The sequence below is a fragment of the Lycorma delicatula genome, chromosome 7 (genome assembly GCF_047948215.1).
Source record: "Lycorma delicatula isolate Av1 chromosome 7, ASM4794821v1, whole genome shotgun sequence".
In the NCBI taxonomy this organism is placed as follows: Eukaryota; Metazoa; Arthropoda; class Insecta; order Hemiptera; family Fulgoridae; genus Lycorma; species Lycorma delicatula.
In genome coordinates, this window is record NC_134461.1 from 65,378,533 (window position 1) to 65,399,070 (window position 20,538).

Sequence of the window (20,538 nt, forward strand, 5' to 3'; positions counted from 1 at the left end):
ATAAAAAATAATAATATAATAAACGAATAAAAACTGCTTGTGGTGATACATCATCAGCAATTGGTCAGGTTAGATTAACAACGATAAGAATGAAATGCATTAAACGCAGTAAAAATAAAACATATACTATTCATTTCTCGAACAAAATAGCCTTCAAAGCTGCTTTAATGACACTCCAGTGAATGTATTAGAAGAATAAACATACTGGTATAAAAGTTATATTAGAGTATAAATTCTAAAGTTTAAACAAGTTATAGGTCAAACTATACAGTATGTGTAAAAATCTAATTTTCATTCATCTCATCTCTTTATTCATAAATGGATTTAAAAATGTTTAAAGATCGTAAATATTAACAGAAGTATTTTCATTATAAAAGATGGAGTGTTCTTCAATGAAATGGTAGTTAAAATTTGATTTAAAGCGCGTTTAAAATGAAAATAAGTAACTTTTCTGTAGTTAAACATACACAATTTCTATATAGTGATACTTTAAAAAACACTTGTTAAAAAAGTAATGAAAAAATTAATTAGAATTAGTATGAAATATTGCGTAATAGAAAAACTGACTTTTAGTTACAGGTTTAATTTGATGTGTAATAAATCAAGTAAATTTTTTTCCATCAAAAATTTATGAAACAGGGAGACGGTAATAAACTATTCTTATATAACATTGGCGTATAGATAGAAAAATTAAAACAAGTTATGGATAAAAATTCATGAGTAAATAAATCTTATTTTCATTTCATTGAAAAAACATTAATAAAATTTAATTGAAAAAGCTTTACATCAAATATAGAATATTTATAACCAATCAACCACTCCTGTTACTATAGTTTATTAATGTGATTGGCTACCTGAAAATGAAAATAAAGTGAACATCATATTCTTCGGGGTTTCATTCATCGGTTAAGGTAACGCAATGGCCAATACTTTTTTCAAATTTTCTCTCAAATAAGTAAACACTGATACAGAGTAGAAAGTTCATTAAGATCCTCTTTTCATTCTGCTGTATAAAAGGATAATTACTGTATAGTGTAAGTACGAGTATGAAGCAGAAATTTCAATTAATTAACCATTTTTTTTTAACCTCCGGAACCATCGTTAAGTATTGCTTCACAAGATGAGATGAATGACATTTATAGTGTGAAAATGCCATGCCTGACCGGGATTCGACCCGAGACCTCCGTATGAAAGGCCGAGACGCTACCACTGAATTAAATAACCTACCTATTTCAAAACCCGCATAATCTTTTAAAAAAGACTTAAGTTTTTTTTAAATTTTATTTGCAATAGATTTCATTTGTAAATTTTAATATTTTCAGTAATTTTTTTTTTCTTTTGGTATAAATTGCCTATAGTTAAGAATACCAGTTAACATAACAATCCTCAGTGAACAGAAATAAAGAGAATTCCGTAATCAATTTCGATAGACACCAGTTTCAAAAAATGTAGTCGTAAAACTTATTTCTATTTAAAAAATAGTTATATCCTTTTAAATTTCAACTAAAACGCGAGTTCTTAATTTTATTATGCAAAAGAAGACTTTATTCTCGTCTGAGAAATACAATTAGTAGAATACCACACTGTTTCAAAAAATTAATTTTCTCACCGATTTCCATGACAGAGTCTCGACATTTCATCCGCAGGTCACGGGTTTAAATCCCGGTCAGGTATGGCATTCTTCATCCGTTACAAGATTTAATTTTCATATCCCACGGACAAGTTTCAAACTTATGTGCCAAAATAATCAAGCAGAAAAATGCTTTAATAAAATTTTAAGGAAAAACTATAACATGTAAAACAAATTTTCAAAATAAACAGATATGAAAATCTATTCTTCAGAAAAATCCATTATGATAAGATATAGTCGGAAAAAAATATATATATACATAATATACGAAAAACATATATAGATATAGATTACCCAGAAGAAATGGGCTCCCCAAAAAATTAATTTAAAACATTGAAAATACAACTCAAAAAAATTCTGATTTTAAAAATCTGATTTTTTTTCTAATTTCGGCTCCATCATTTAAAAACAAAAATCCAGCTAATAAAATCCTCATATTAAAGTCGATATTGACAAAAGCAACAAAAAAAGTTATGCTGTCACAACGACTTCCGTTACCTGGGTCACTAACATATTTACAGAATTTTTAAAGTATTTAAATATCAGACTGATTTTTTCTTTTAATTTTAAAGTATATTTTATTTAGAGATAAAAATTTTGTCAATAAAATAATTTAAATTTAAAATTTAAGAAAAATAATAAACTGAATTTGTATTTTACTTTATCGGTGTTATCTGTTTAAATACTCAATTAACTATGTTAGCTGATACGAATAAATAAATAAAATTACATTTTTATCCGAAGGTAACGTTAATAAAAGTAAATTAATCGATTTCCATAGAAATGAGTATTTAAGCGTAACCAAGTGACAAATTAATAAATATTTACGTTCAGAAAAAAACATTTGTTTTGAATGATGGAAGTTACAGCAAAATAAACTATAAATATACATGAGAACAATATCGAAAGAAAACTTCAAACATATTTCATAGAAATATGTAATAGATGAATTATTCTTAATTATGGACTAGTGTACTTTATACGTAAATATATAAATACAAATATATATATAAATATTTTTACCGATATGTTTTTAGTCTATTTATAAGTCTTATTTTTGTCTGTGAACTATAATTACCGCCAGTTATGATTATAGTAATATATCATTTAAGAAAACATAATTTTTTTTAATATTTATCCAGTAAATATAAAATAAGTTAATATAAATTAAAAGTAATGAATATAAAATGAAATATAAATCAATATTTTTAAAGAAAAAATATACATAAAATTGATAATAATTATATATGATTAAACAAAATATAATTAGGTAAATTAATAATATACATACAATAAATTTTATAAATTGCTTGTATAGAAGGCCGACTAGTTCATCATATTACCTGTTCATTCAACTTGAAACATGCATAAATGCGTAATGCTTCGTTTACAAATGTTTATTTTTAAGCTATCCTGTTTCTCTAATAATTTTTTTTCTTATGCATTTTTCTATAGTTTCGTCATTAGCTTGTTATAAAATAACTAATTATAAAAATTATTTAATGAAGTTATCTTTATTGTTACACGAGGGAAGGTAATTCTTGTATTATCTTGAAATACTTCCATATTTGAATTTATAAAAAATTTATTTTAAAAAATTAAAAAATCAAAAAGCCATCAATTTTAATTTAGATCAACCTTTCCAAACATTTTCCAATTATAAACGTGTAGTAATCTCACTACGTCTTTAAAATATATATATATATATTTCACCATCGGTGTTTTCTCAAGACTTATGAAGTTTTCGTCTTGTAGATGTCTTTCAAATTACTAAATCTGTCCTTTATCAGTGGTATTATTTCACAGTAACTAAGTTTCTGAGGAATCCTTTAAACGTTTCCTTTTCTGCCGGTGTACCTCAAGGACCGATTACAGTTCCCTTCTGTGTAGTAAGTTTTAATTTTACATCCTCATCAAACCCCTTCTTGTTCATACACTGAATCATTAGGTAATTTAATATATTTTGAAAACTCAGATTTTTTCCTCATATCCTAACATGACAACTCTTTAGTAGTATATCTACTAAAAGTGTGATCTAAACACTGGTATTAAGTCAAAATACAATAAATTATACATTTTCATTTCACAGAAGGTTCGTAATTCTTTGTCAAGTTTGATTCTGAGAGTACTCCCTAGGGTAGTATCAAAGTCGATTAATATTTGATATCGACTCAGACAGAAAACCATAACTTTTCTTGGTAAGATCGATTTAGTAGAGCCACCAACATCAAATCAGACAAGTATTAATCCCGCTGAAAATCTAAAGATTCTCATGTCCTTAAAACGAATCCATTGATTAGGATGTTGCTAAAATCTAGAGAACCCGGAAAGGGAGGAACGATAAAAGATAACGGAAAAAGGTGAATTAATGAAGAAAGGACGATTTACTTAAGAGGGGCTACGAAAAAACAAAAATAAAAACTGTAACCAATGGAGTCATTCCTGCCAGCTTGAAAATTATTAATTCTACCCAAAATCCTTTGAGTAATTGCAGTATTAATCAAGGATATTTCAGGAATATATATTGCAGAGAAATTATTTTTCCTGTAGATATTGATGATTTACATAATATACCAGGATTCCGTAAAGAAAATCCTCATCATTCCACATAATTATTGAACGTATCTAGAACCAACTTATTATACCGACTTAGTTTTTAACGACAAAAACAACTTATCCTGTCAAAATTAACAATACACAAGTGATTTTTCTAACCTATTTTGAGTAACACGGTCAGGAAAAATATGTGATTGTTCAAATCTCACAAACATTTTAGAAATAAAAAAAAGCATTACTCATAATGAATCGATCTAAGTAGAAAACGTCAGTACTTTAAATAAAGACAATACGTTTATCTAACAATACCGTTTGAAACAATCGACGAAAAGAGTAATATAGTTTACTTATAAGAAATTAATAGTACTAGTTAAAAAAAACCTGACAATACAGTTGTAGGACTTTCCAGTCATGCGGCTAAAGGCGCGTTCAGGGAAAGTCCTACAAATGTGGGTTGATTCTGATGCGTGGCTTACACACCTAAAGCGCACGCGCATACCGTATTTAAACCGCGCGAGTGGGGCGGTACTAGCGGCGACGGTTGGCACTAACTAAACTAATGTAATTTCACAATTTACATAAACAAATTTCATTTTTACGGCCCGTGTAACCGCGAGACTTATCGCACCAGGTACCGAGTCGACCGCGCGATCGAGTTCGAGACCCAGCCAGACCGAGTTACTTTTTTACAATTCAAATATTAATTTATTTAATTCTACCGCTCACCTGTGACATTACAACATAGCAGACGACTACAGTAGCATTTTTTGAAGTGAGGGTGTGATTTTGCAAAAAAAATTCGTTTTCAAAATATTATTTTTTAATCGTTAACAAATATGCTTAAGAATAATAATACCTTAATTATTTCGAGATACTGAAGATGACCTTGCTCTTCAGCCTCACCCTATTGGCCTTTTAAATTGAAAATTTAATTTCCTATATATAGAAGTAATCTGACCAAGTTTGGTCAAAATCGAACCAATAGTTCTGTACATGTAAGGTGGTTTAGAGGCCAACACCGTACACATACACACATACAGTACATACGAACAGTAAGATCGGAAAATTTCCAACCGGTTTTTTTTAGTTTTTTAACTACCAAATTGGACCTATCACAATACTTTCCCTTCTAGAGATAAGCCTCTGCGATAGTGTTATCTAGACAGGAAAGTAAAATGTAATATGAGTGAATATTTAAAATTAGATGATTTAATTATTGAATGAACCTAAACCTATTAGTTTTTTACTTAATTATTGAATGAGCCAAAACCTATTAGTTTGTTTTACCTATACTTTTTTTGAGAAATCTATAAATGACATAAACAAACAATGTATTGAAAATATATTAAGGAGTATAAAGCAGGTGTAACCACGTTTTTTTTCATCCAAAATTTGTTTAAATTTCAATTTAAATCCAGCATATTAACAAGTAAATGTTTTATAGCAGAAAAATTATTCAATTTAAATTATATAAATATTAACTGCGGCTCCTGATCAATAACTTTTATTCAGTATCAAATGATTATGATTATAACGGCTTACATTCAATTCATTAGACAATAATTATTTATTATCGGTAATAATGTTTCCAAAATGGAAACTTTTTTTTTATTGCAATTCTGGTGGAAGAGCAAATGTAATTTTCTAGTTAAATAATCTTAGTCTCCATACTTTAAATAAAAGAGGGGGCCTTCTTACTTTAAAAAAAAATAAATCAATAAATAAAAACAGATTAACCTAAAGTTCAATTTAAAATAAATTATTACATTTTATAACACTCGTTCAGTATTTGAATTTTTTCGAAAAGTATAAGCAGAACATAAATATATTAGTACAGTTTGCCAATATAGTCGGAATAACTACAACTGACTCAATAATCGTACTAAAGATAATTAAATTTAAAATTATTCAACAAAAAAAGAAAAATGAAAGAAAAAGTCGTGTACAATACTACATAACGGTAAAATACTTGAGTAAACAAACGTTATGTTACGTTTATTATCATTTATTTTACTTATTCATTTTTTATTTATTTTTTTTATTTTTTTTTTTTCAGTAACGCAGTCAGAACAAGATAGGTCGTGCATCCTTCTTCTGAGGTTACAACGGAGACCTGGAGACTGGTTGTGGGTGCACTGTGTATTGCAAGTCAAGGACAATATGGAGAACAGCCAGCAACCTGTTATTGTGTGCACGAACCAAGTACTTAGGTCAGTCTGAATACACGATTCTATTTAGTATTTTAAATATTTATATTTAAAAGTCAATCATTTATTTTTATACTTATATATTAACATATAATTAAAAATTTAATTGTATTGACGATAAAGTTTAACTTAAAAGGAATCTTTAGGTAACAAAATATCTTAATAAAATTAAAGTCCAACTTCGTAACGTATGGAACAGAAGTATGCAATAAATTTATACCGTAAAAAAATATTCTAAGATGTAATTTTTCATACAAATTTTATCATTTTAAAAAACCTGTTACTAATCTCCCAATCACAAAAAATTAAAAAATTATAAATTAAACATTTCTAAAATTAAAATTTCGTATAATTCAACAGTAATTAATCCTTTCAAAAAATTAAGAAAACAGTAATCATTTTTATGTAGATTTTATAATTACAGATTTTCCTAAATTGGTATATATTAAACTACATTATGTAGAAACATCTTATGTCTATAAAACCGGTAATTAATTAGAAAGAATAATAGGAAATAAAGCAAGAAACTAAAAATATCTATTTTCCGCATTACAGTATAAAAAAAAAATATGTATTCTCCTTCCGTGGTAACAACAGGCCTACACTCAATTACAGTTATCCTACGTTTTGGCTGATAAAAAACAAACATTTTAGTGTGTGAAAAATTACCAAGCCTGATCCGAAAAACAAAGTACCTTTTGGACAAAAACCAGAGATTCTACCAAACAGCCATGGGGATTGACTAAAATAAAAATGTAATACTTATTCAATTTTTCTGCAAATGCCTGTTTTGAAAGCAACAGCATAATAAATGTAAGTAAACTGACAAAAAAAAGGCAACTGTATGAAAAAAGGAGATCGTAAGAAACCCTGAACGTGAGAAATCTCTGCCTTTTTAATAAATAAAGGAATACACAGAAACTATTACACGACTACCAGAGGGATCATTTAAAAATATTAGGAAAACAGGACCAGTTTAAAAATACCAATAAAGCAACGTAAAAGATGATTTGGAATGCGATCAAATTTTAAAAGGTTTATGCCAATGTGTTACATTGACATAAACCTTTTATTCGACAAACTAGAAAGAGGAAACTGGATTGAAATGGATAAATTTATATTTCTATTACAGTTGTAATGGAAGGAACACTAATGTAAAAAAAAAAATTCTTTTTTCATAAAGATGCTTTTTAATACATATTCAAACAAAACCGTGTATCCACCAACAAAAGAACGAATCCACATATACATTATAAAATGTATAAATGTTACATTATAAAAAACCGTATGTTTTTCACAGGATTTTAGCCTTTATTGTCGTTAACGTTTAGCCTTTATTGTCGTTATTACGTACATTTGTAGATAAATATTAAATAAGTACGAAATATGCGGGTAAAATGGGAAAGATTTCCCATTCATTGTAATTTTAAATAATACAAACATTATTCTAGGCCCAAATACATTATGAAAGGAAATTGTTTCTCAGTTTGTAAATAACGAAGGGAAATTTAAAAGCAATATGTAATTTAAAAATATGTAATAATTAGGGAAATACAAAAATAAGATAAGTTCTATAAAATGATACCAAATTTTTTTAGGTTGAAAAGGCAAACATGAGTTACTGTTAGGTCTGTACCTTTTTCTTATTAATTACAAGAATCAAATTTAAAATAAGTTTAAGAAAAATAAGAATGGATAGAATTTGTATTATGTTAAACTTCTCAGTGTATGATACATTGTAAATAATTTTATTTTTAATATCTACATGATATTTGAGTGAAAGCCGCTTTAGTGAAGAAATTAATTCCGAACAAAACTAGTAACCATTGAATTTATCATAAAATTAAGTATATCTTTATAGAATAGTATAATTTAAATCTATTTGGTTATTATTTCTGTTTTTATGTAAATCATATTTATATATCTGACAAATAAAAATAATCATCAAGAAAGAACGACTAAGTATTGGAAGGCCAGGAAATTGAATGATAATTCATCGTGATTCTTAAATGGTCCAAACGAAAAAAAAAATACAAATTATTCTTTAAAATTACTTATTATTTTGGTTTAAATGTTTCAAATATTTTTTCTATGAAATAGTAGGCATCAACTGCTACGGTAATTAGCCCCGTGGATATTGTAGCGTATGAAAAAACCTGCCTGACCCGGATTCAAACCCGGGACTTCCACAGGAAATGCCAAGCGCTACATACTCAACCACAGATTTATTTTTTCACTTGTATTTTGATTCTCATATCTGTTGATAGAAATTATAAATTTTATTAAAAAAGCCCTCATATTCTAGCAATAAATATCAAACAAAAACAATTAATGCCAGAAAAGTAACGGAAAGGAAAACTCAAATCTATTAAATTCTATTTTTGGGTTAATATCCTTTTAATTGATTTTAACCCACATTTGTACTTGCGTTTTTTTTATTTTATTCTTTTTTATTATTATTATTTAAACGAGTGAAAATAAATAATATTAAGAAATGATTGAATTAATCTAGATTATCATCGTAAAAAAACCAGGAATGGTTACTAATGACGGTACAATTTATCAGAGAGAAGGCGCGGCTGGCCCTCTTTTTTACATTTGTATGTCGGTACATCATCAGCTAAAAGAAGCGTAATTTATCAGGTTAGGTTAATAAAGACATAATTCCCGCATAATAAGGTAATTTCTTTATCATAAGCAAAATAAAAAAAAAAGGAAAAAAATGGTAGGCTACACAGAGTAACAGTTTTATTTTTTTTATACCAGGTGTTGGAATATAATTGACATTCATTAAAATGTAGTCTTTTCACCATATAGGCAAAGCAAACAGTCAAATGAAATACTGCTGTACTTCTACATCAACTCGTGGGAATATTATATTTACAATAATCTAGAAAATCCTGTGATCTTTAAATTGTATAATAAGCAATTCCAACTAACTATCAATTTATTCCATTCACAGCATAAATGTAATCATAAATAAAACTATAAGTAATAATTTATAAATAAAAGAAGTAGCATAACGTAACGCATTCACTTTCTATTTAAAAAAAGTATGTACATATATTTACTTTGCTAATTTACTTGTTTATAATATACTCACTAATGATTTCCAATTTTGTTTATAACAATACAAACGTATACCTTTTACTGCTGAACAAGTTCATAAGGTTATACGTATAACAAATACAACTTTCCTGTTTATTGAACTAAACTGAATTGTTAATTATATATATATACATATATAGAGTTTTCGATTCAGTAATAAATAATTAACTCTTTTATAATTAGAAGTTGATGATTTTATTCGTTGTACATTTAATTATTCTTTGTTCTTTTTATTGTATTACCTACTGAAGTTTCACTGGATACCTATTATTGCTTTATATGATTAACCAAAGGTTGGTGATAAAACATAATGTTTTGCCGAAAGCTGGCAAAGTATTGTATGACTTTCCTGGCTATGCCAGTCTAGTAATTAAAAAATCTGATTCTCATTTTGGATCAGGAATATAATACAGATGCCAAAACTACTCAAAAAATGGGGTATGGGTTTTTCTGCATTTCTCGATGTTTCATGACTCAGGGACTCCAAAAAGAAACAAAAAATATGTTGGTATGAACGTGCATTGGTGTGTTCGAAGCTTAGTAATTTTTTGACTGGATAATTAGATTTTGATGAATCTGTTGGTAAAATTTTGTGATCAATATCTCCAGGGAATGAGTTTTTGGGGTGATTTTTTCGAAATTTTGCAAACATAACCCCACCTTATATTAAGCTCAGTACATGGTGGATGCTTATCTTACCAATTAAAAAAAAATTGCTCCAAAATTTCCCCCTTCCTCAAAAATCTAAAACAAGCTATCATTTATTTATTGTACATTTTTAGCCGAATTTTGTTTATATATCTTCCTAGTCAGAGTAATAGTGCAAGTGACCCAAAAAATATACTTCGGACAATATTTGGAATGAGAAAGCGATTAAAAATGTTAAAATACTGATTTTTTTAAATTTTTATAATACTTTTTTGGTTTATTTTCATGTATCATTATTTAATTTTATTTTTCCACTGCATAAGAATAAATAACCAATGCCACGAAACGTACTACAACTTTGTTGTAAATTGGTTTTTTAAATTCGGACAATATACGGGTTTGGAAATTTGAATAACATATATTATCATATATAAAGATAAAATCCTCATAATTTCCGTCATTCAAATCTGCTAACATCTTTCGACCAAGTTACTATTTCTCCCACCCCCGCAATCACTCTCAAATTCCAACAAAAGGTATATTCCGTTACTCGTTTCCATACAATACTTAAATAGTGAAAATAGGCTCTCATTATTATTACTTTCTTTTATTGAAATGAAATTAAACCTAGAATGGCATTCGTTACCGTATCCTACAAAAGCTACACTTATAATCTACATTTTAATCAGAGATAAGATCAAATCAATCAATCAGTTACATTTAAAAACTGATGTGCCATTTTTGATTAACAGGCAAACAAACAGATAATAAATACTCATAAATAAGAGTATATAAATTTATTTATTAACTTAAAAAATTAATTTCAAGTATTAATATTTAAAAATAAGATTATCAAACTTATCAAAACTTATCAAGATTATCAAAATAAGATTATTAAACTGTTAACAAGATAATTTACTGAAAAAAAAAAATATTGGAAATAGAAATTAACAAAATTGATATCTGTTTTTACCGTAGAAGAATACGTCTAAGATTAGAAAGATCATTATTCGTTTTTATGCTGATATAGATTAAATGAACCTCATATATATATATATATATATATATATATATTTAAATCCAACCTCATGTTCAGATTTGAACCTAGAACCAACATGACCACTACAACAGCTGGCTAGCCGATATAATAGTTTATAAAAATAATAATAATAATGTATTTTTCATACATTAATTTTTGCTTTGATTTTATTATTATTATTATTCTTTTTAACAACTACCTACAAGTTTTGTTTTAATATTAACAGCAGTCTAAATTTTATCTAGTAGACTATTATATATAATAAAATGATTTTATCTTGAGTAGACGGTAACATCACGTCGCAAGGCCTTCACGGTTACTGATGTGTGTTAGTGATGTGTTTTATACATAGTAACAATATTAATAATATTTCACGGCCACAAACGAAAAGTAGCATGCATGTAACGTTTATAATATTACATGATGTTTAAAAGAAAATGCGGTTGATTTGAAATAAAAAAAAACTTCCACTTCAGATGATAAAAATATATTTCAGAATATTTAAAGCTCTCTCCCCGGAAAATATCACATATATTTATAAAAACTGTAGAAATTGTGAAAATTATAATACCAATCACATTTTTCTTATCTAATTAGTAGTAGCCAATATTTGTAAAATTTATGTCTCTATCTCGTACGCTGGAAATAATTTTTTTTAATAACAAAAAAATACTGCATATTTATTACTTCATTACTGATAAACAGATAAGCATAACAATACAAAGGGAAGACATTAGCAAATAACGAATTAATTCAACCCGGAACTAGCAATGTATCGCTATTGCTAGAACTGAGTTACCTGTATAGATTAAATGAAAACATTTCAAAGTTTGTTAAACATTAACAAAATGAACATTACGGATCTTGACAAAATTTAACCTTTCCCCATTTTCAATTTTACCACATTAACTTCCACCATTTCCCACTTTCCCATTTTCCCACTTTCAATAAGTGTAGAGGAAGGATTTATTTCTTATTAAATATTAATAAGAAAATCAAAATTTATTGTTGAAAATATGGACTAATTCTTTTCATTAATAAGGAAATCAAACACCACTGCTGCATAAATTCTGCATAAATTATTGTTGAAAATATGGGATAATTCTTTTCATAAATTAAATATTAATAAGGAAATCAAACACCACTGCTGCATAAATTATTGTTGAAAATATGGACTAATTCTTTTCATTAATTAAAATGTTGAAAATATGGACTAATTCTTTTCATTAATAAGGAAATCAAACACCACTGCTGCATAAATTCTGCATAAATTATTGTTGAAATAATTATTGAAATAATTATTTTTGAAATGATTATGCATAAAATATGGACTAATTCTTTTCATTAATAAGGAAATAAGGAAATCAAACACCACTGCTGCATAAATTATTGTTGAAAATATGGAATAATTCTTTTCATTAATTAAATATTAATAAGAAAATCAAACACCACTGCTGCATAAATTATTGTTGAAAATATGGACTAATTCTTTTCATTAATAAGGAAATCAAACACCACTGCTGCATAAATTTTTGTTGAAAATATGGAATAATTATTTTCATTAATTAAATATTAATAAGGAAATCTAACACCACTGCTGCATAAATTATTGTTGAAAATATGGACTAATTCTTAATAAATAGCTTTAATTGTGTATGAAATAATTAAAATTACTTTTTTTAAACATCAAAACTTATAATGTATGAATATTTAAAAAACTAAAATAACCAAGTAGGTAGATATATTTCAACATTATGAGTACACTATATTTTAGGGAGGGGGAGGAATTGGAGAAGAACCACAAGAGGAAGGACAACAGTCAATGTGATATAATGATAGCGACAGCGTTGTCGGTGTCATTCAGTAAATAAATATACACTCCCGGTGGCGCCTTCGTACAATAATAAAGGTAGGAGTGAGTGAAAAGAAAGAAAGATACAGGAGGAAGAGTGAGGTCGGATACACCGGTGGTAATCACAGAGCAAGCAAAAGGCGCCGTCACATAACACAACATTGTCTCAAAGCGTCAGCGTCCATACCCACCGGTAAATTCATTTCATTTCATTCTTTTTCATTGGACTTCCTCTTCTAAAAAATAACAATCTCATCTGTACTAAAACATAAGACATACATATACTATATAATATTAAAAAAGATTGGTCATAATCCATTATTTATATTAATAACTTTAATATTACTTACATCATTATATAATTGATATGTTTGTGAAATCAACCACCGGAAAAAAATCTGGACTACTCATATATTAGTCTACGTTTTGTCATTGAATACCTAGAAATAAACAAAGTAAAATTAATCGTAGAATTTTTTTTTTAATAAGTATACATATACATCATGTTAAATTTTATCACTGAATACCTGGAAATACTCATGTTAAATATAAAACTTCAAATTAACATTTACTTGTTTTTTTTTTTTGAATCATCAATTTTTTAATTCAATTTGTTATTCCTTTCTTATCGCTAGATCGTGCTAGAATTAGCTCGCTAAATTTTCATTATCCTCATATAACACCATATTTCAAACACCTTTATTTTTTTCTTTCGGCTTTGTCTTCTACACGTATTTCGCTTCAAAAAGTGCTTCACTTGCCACAAATATTTTTTAGGAGAAAATCGATATAGTTGAATATTTATATTAAATCGAATAGAATAAGTCTTTCCTTCATAATAGTTATTGTTTCTGTATATTTTCAAGTTTTCTTGATGAACAACAAAATTCATTTTCATCCATAATAACTCAAATTAATTATTTGATTCAAAGGATGCTCAAGCAAATGGATATAACAGCACACTATGACATATATCCCTTCATACGATATATAAATTAAAACTTACATAATTCTCCGAAAAAATCGGTTATGAATTTTAAAAATTCTGGATGTGTTGTAGAACATCAACCAATACGCAGAACATACGCACAACATAATCACCAATCATAATGCTCATGAAATATTTCAATTTTCCTTTAATTGTAACATTGTCTACATTAGTGAAATGAAACGTAGTTTTTAGGAAAGATACAGTAAATACCTAAACAGGAACACAGGATAAAAATTATAATAATTATGACAATGACATTTTATTATTATCACTATTATATTATTATTATTATATCATCATACAGACAAGTCCATAAATATTAACTAAATATTTACATAAACAGCACTTAAACGCACTTGAACATTATAAAACACATAAAATTTAATAATAAATACAAAACAACGATTTGCTAAATTAAACACAGTTCAGATCATATGAGTATGTACTTTTAAACCCATTATTAATATTATTACACTTATAATAATATTGTTAACAAAATACAAAAAGCGAGATAGTGTGCAAGGGACTAAAACACGAAAACCACGTCGCTTTAAAACTAAACGAATATTTGGTATTCTTTTAACATGAGTCAGGATTATTGACTAAATAGATCATGACTGAATAAAGAATATTCGTCCTTGTTATTCGTGCACTACAACACGACGGGTTCTGAACACCACACGTTGAGATGAAGTCATATTAATATTAACTTGTTGTGCGATCATTATTCCTTTCTTGGTAAAAGACAGTTACTAATACCAGTATTTCGGAATTAAAGTTGTACCTAAAGGATCAAAGGAAAAAACAATTTGTAACATATTGAGGAAATATTTTATGAATTTAGTTAATTGAATTAAGGATAAAATATGATAGAAATCAGTCATAAATATATTTATACTTGTCAAAATTCGGAAGGAACCTATGAGTTTAGTCAGTTTATAAAAAAATACTACTAATTATGTATTTTCAATAGCATTTACTAATTTATAACTGAAAAATCAATTTGTTTTTTTTACAAAATTATATTTGTTATAATTAAAAATTACAACGCTAATCTAAATTATATTAAAAAATTTACAAAAGTTTTATTGATTAATAGCATCCCCTTCGTGGCTTCGTCCGCTTTATTTCGTTTCCCGTCGCATTTTTATTTTTATTTTATGTATTTTAGTCAAGTAACCGGAGGCATGTACAGCCAGTCGCGCGTACTATATAACAAGAACAGTGGCTATGTTGGTTAAGCCAACACGATGTACATCGTTTCACTCTTAAAAATCGAAATTAAAAAAAAAGGTATTTATCTGAATAGTATCTACAAGTACAAATATATTGAATATATCATTTATTATAGTCGGAAATGGGTAAAATTTACAATCATTATTCAAAAATTTTACGGTTCTACATCCCTTTCAAGGTCGAATTACAGAAAATTTCGAAACTGACACGTACAAAAAAAAAGGTTGATTATCTCTTGATATCAAATTATATCAAGTTGAAAAAATAATAAAATTTAATGTTACCCAATTTTAATTCTTGAAACTCGGAATTTCAAAAAACCCAAATCGAGTTGTGTTGCCGATAAAAATGAATGGTCGAGTATCAAAAATCCATTTACCCCTTTAAAGTCGAAATTAAAAAAATCTAGAAATTGGTTTCTGTATATTCACATGATTACCGATAAAAAAATTCCAGTTAATATTTTTCTTTGTTACCTAGAGATTAAAAAAATTCAAAAATCTATTGTAGCTATTAAAAATTAATGGAATTTAAAACTAGAAAACTCGAAATCTCAAAAAAGTGATCGATTGCATTTTATTGATTTTAGACGCTTTTCAGTGTTTTTGGAGTTTTTTTTGGACTAATAGCTCACTCTAGTGGGTTGGGGGGTGTGACCACACCCACAGGAGATCTGTTCCGGATGCTTGGGACAAATCCAACGTAAGTGCGGGTGAGAGGCCGTCGATGAAGCGGAGGCTGGCACCCTCTCCTCCGAGCTCTGTGGAGAGACGGTCATATGCTGATCTCCTCCGAACGGTGAAAAGCACTGTGTACTCGCAAGGGCCAGGGGGAGGACCTTCATATCCGGGCGTATGATTCCGAGAATACTGCTGCTAGGCTCCGGCAGCAGATAATTGAGAAGGTTGAAGGCACCACGGTAACTACTGGTAAGGGTACCGGGCGGGTTTACCTGCTGGTGAAGTCGATGCTCTCACAAATGAAGAGGAATTGGTGCGGGATTTGCGTAAGGTTGCTGGAGAATCGGTGACTATGGAGGTCCTCTCCCTGCGGTCGTCGTTCAAGGGAACGCAGGTGGCGACGGTGGCGATGCCACCCATCTTGACGGGTGAATTGTTAAAAGCTAGTCTAGTTCGTACTAAGTGGGTGGCCTGTAAGGTGCTGAGAAGGTCCACCCAGGAGCTGAGTTTGGGCTTTTTTGGACATTTTTGGTGAAATCGATTGCAATCAAAAGGGGAGGTGCACAACTAGATGTTACAACAGTCGCTACTGCTAATCGTTTTTGAGTTATGTGAAATACGTACAAACGTCACGCCGAAAATAGTCAAAATGAATTTAGGAATGGTCAAAATGGATATTTCCGTTGAAATCTGAAAATCGAAAATTTTCTCGATCACAATACTTCCTTTACTTTGTACAAGGAAGTAAAACTGATAATAAAGCTTTTAATTGGAAATTTTATTGAAATCTTAACGTTGTGTTAATAATTAAAATAAAATCTTAATTTTTTAGTGCTAATTCTAACAAATTCTGGACTTGAGAGGCCTCGCGCATCAGGCCTCATAATGGTTATATCATCAGGCCATATAATGTTAGCAAAATTTGATCATTAAAATAAGAGAGACCTTTATCATTACACAATAATGAATATTCTAGTCGCTAAATTTTCTCTAATAAGTTTGTATGGGTTTAGCAGCCTGGAGATGACTACGTGTTTAGATTGAGGTTTATAATTTACAAATCGCACTACAGAATCCGAAGGACGGTACAGTAATAATAAATTAAATAAAGAAATTAGAGAGACGTCTGCCACTGGAAATTATTTGGTTAATTTCTCTGTATTAGCTGCTACTGTATATAATACAATGAAAAAGGCGTTATAACACCGCGCGAGAGGATTAGAGTGCATTCCACTCAACCAACGGGTTTTTATTTAAGTTTTTATAAATGATTATAAAAAAAATACAACAAATTTCTTTAGTTGAACACACTGTAAAAGTTAGTTTTAAGATCGGTAGAAAATATTATTACAAACAGCTACTGTTTCTTGCTGTTCTTAAATAATAATTTAAATAATTAGACCTTTTATGAGTTTTTACCTGAAGTTAGTTTTCATCCTCTTTTTTAATCTTTAATTTATTTATTTTTTTGGTTTTATTTCATTCCTTCCAGAAACTATTATGAAAAGCCAAAAAAATTAATTGAAAACAGTAAATAAGAGAAAAAAATATAAATAAATACAAACGAACTAAGATGACGCCTTATTATACGAAAATCTTATAATTTGTTTCATATTTTATTATTTTTTTAAATTTGTTTTAATAATGATGTACAATAAAATCAGACAGAAAATTAATCTTTGATTTTTTGTATTTATATTTTACTTAAAATCTAAGCTTATATACGATGTTAACCTAGAAAGTTCAACTTTTTATTTACATCGATAGTATTTGCCTAAATTTCTGGGTAATCTATTAATGAATTTGGTATTGTAAATTGATTTATACTAAAAAATATCTGTAAATTGCACAGGCAGTAGGTTTGACAGTTTTATCGTGATGTAAAATAAATACGAATTTTTTTGATAGAAAAAGCAAAATATTGCATGACTTTCTTGGCTACGCGGGCTCTATAATTTAAGAAAATTGTAGCCATTTCTGGACAGCTCTATTTATTAAGTATATAACCTTTCAAAAGAATTTTTAAAGATATTCAGGGCAAAGGAACAATATCTATCTATATATATATATATATATATATATATAGATTTATATATATATATATATATATATATATATATAGCAATATAGCAATATATATATATATATATATATATATATATTTTAGTTTTAAGAGATGTGGGTTGAGTTTTTGAAAAATCTTACTCTTAAACTGAATTACTTATATAAGTATTGTAGGAACAAATTTGCTTTAATAGTTTTTTCCTAAAATGCCTCTGCAGAACTTATTTTTCCGCGCTATCTTTCACCCTTTAACGAATTTCGAGAAAAAAAAATGAATATGATCAATACCTTATATATAGAAATATTTGAGTCAAATTTGAAGAAAATCCGTATGGTCAGTCCTGAGATATAAGGTCAAGTAAACTTGACGGTGTTAGATTCCAAACTGTTGCGCGGACCCTAACTCGAGTACAAGGGCTCGTTTCAACCATCGGACGTCTCTGCTGTTATCGATTAGATTAATTGCAAAGTAGTTTACATGATTCTCAAGCCTCTGCAGGTATTTGACATTGCGCTGTTGGGCAATCTCACGAACCGACGGGAGCTCCAGATAATCCTGAATCTCATCATTCCGCGTGAACCACGGAGCTTCGGCAATCATCCTCGCTACTTTGTTCTGAAATCGTTGTTAATTTCCACATTACTAGTACTAGCCGTTCCCCACAATTCTACACCGTACGTCCAGATTGGGCGCAGGATAGCCTTATAAATTAAGATCTTGTTGGATAACGTGAGGCCTGAGTTCCTCCGTAGCAGCCAATGAAGTTCCCTGTGCCTTGCGTAATACACAGATGATAAAGAATTTTCTTTTTTTGTATCTCAAGTTATATTTACAATCGGTTACATAAATTAAAACCATAAGAAAATGTCATCACAATAATCAATTTATGAAGGATTTTTCCCTTGAAACATCTTAATTAAATACATTCTAGACATCAATATTAAATCAAAGGTAGCATAAACATTGATAAAGTCCAGCCAGTGATGAACTAGAAATCACAACATAAAAAAAAAGTAACATCAGAACAAATAACATTAAAAATAATCATAAACGTGAACATAAATACTTTGATGATACACAACTTCAGAAGAGAGGCCTCGTCCTGAGAATAATTATCAGGTTCCTAAATCCAATACATGTACCCGCTTTAATCGCCTTACATCTAAGAGGTTAACAGCTACAGAGTTTAAGTGGTGAAGTCTTATTCGAACATACGGTATAAAGAAATAAACTTTTATGTTTTGGAAACGACTTTTGACCATTACTTTTTGATATTTCATGTTTTGGGTTAATTTTTAATTAGTATTCAATTAATAAAGCTTTTCTATGAAACAGATAAAATTAACAGATAAACGCAACAGAAAATTGCCTAGATAGATTTCCTTTTATTTTTTTGTTCAGAATGATTTTTCATGTAAATGATTATTTTTTAATAAATAACAAAATTTTACACGGGAAATCTAAACGAAAAATCTGAAGACGAATAGAAATATGTGTCAAGAAAACAAATTTACCTTGAACTATTCAAGTATGACAACAATGTAACTAAGAAAAAACAGATATGCCTACGTATTTATATTGTCTCACAGTGATTAGATCCTAATACATAATAACTACAAGGCAAAATTCAGATCATCAATAGACTTCAGTAACTGTCAGTCTATCTTTCTGTCAGCTTATTATTTCAATGAGATAATATCTTACTACCAACTTCTTAAACATCCAATGCTATCTATTTAATATCCGAAATTTTAAACAGTCATTCCTCAAACACCTTCGCTCGCTGTCAAAACGTTTTGATTCATCGGCCTTCTTGGTTTTATTTCTATTTTTTTTCTATTCTTTAGCTATTTGTTGCGTCAATTGGTGAGGTTTAATATTAAATTAAATCGATAGCTTTCAGATTTAATAATATTTTTCTATGTTACTTACGTTAAATAAAAAATATACAATTAATAATAATATACAAGGTATTATCCAGAATATTAAATAATTCATTTACAAAATTTTTGTAATTATAAAACAAAATTTAAAGTATCTGTAAAACAATTCATTTAACCATACTTTCTTTAAATAGTCCAAATTTTATTTGGTTCATTATCTTTACCTATTAAGACAGGTAAAATTAAGACAATATAAAAAATTAAAAACATTCTAAACCTCCTTATTTTGAGATTTCTGCAAATTTCTTTTGCTGTAGTTTCTTATTTTATTAAAAACTAGCAGACCCGCAATATGCTTCTCTATTGCTAGATTTGAGTACACATATATATATATATATGTCGGAGAGGCGAGGAGATTTGTCAGGGATTCAACGTTTTGTGCTTCACTCATTCCCACCATTACAAGTGGAGAATATATCAGATTACAATAAAGTTCAATTAATAAAAATGAGTAGATAACTCGTACAATGAAATAATTACAAATGATAATTATCACTTATCAATAACTCAGTAGCACACGAATTACAATATAAGATTAATTCAATTTAGAATTCAAATAATATTAAAACAACTTGCGATAGAC

General features: G+C 28.3%; 1 protein-coding gene across 1 annotated transcript in view; it reads left to right on the plus strand.

Annotated features, from left to right (window-relative positions):
* The window catches only part of dysf (neuronal PAS domain protein dysfusion), a 640,106-nt gene that overhangs the window by 569,389 nt on the left and 50,179 nt on the right, over nucleotides 1-20,538 (plus strand). The window contains exon 8 of the mRNA XM_075370678.1: nucleotides 6,243-6,396. Within this exon, the coding sequence (XP_075226793.1) occupies nucleotides 6,243-6,396 (154 nt within the window). The remainder of the gene's footprint in view (nucleotides 1-6,242; nucleotides 6,397-20,538) is intronic.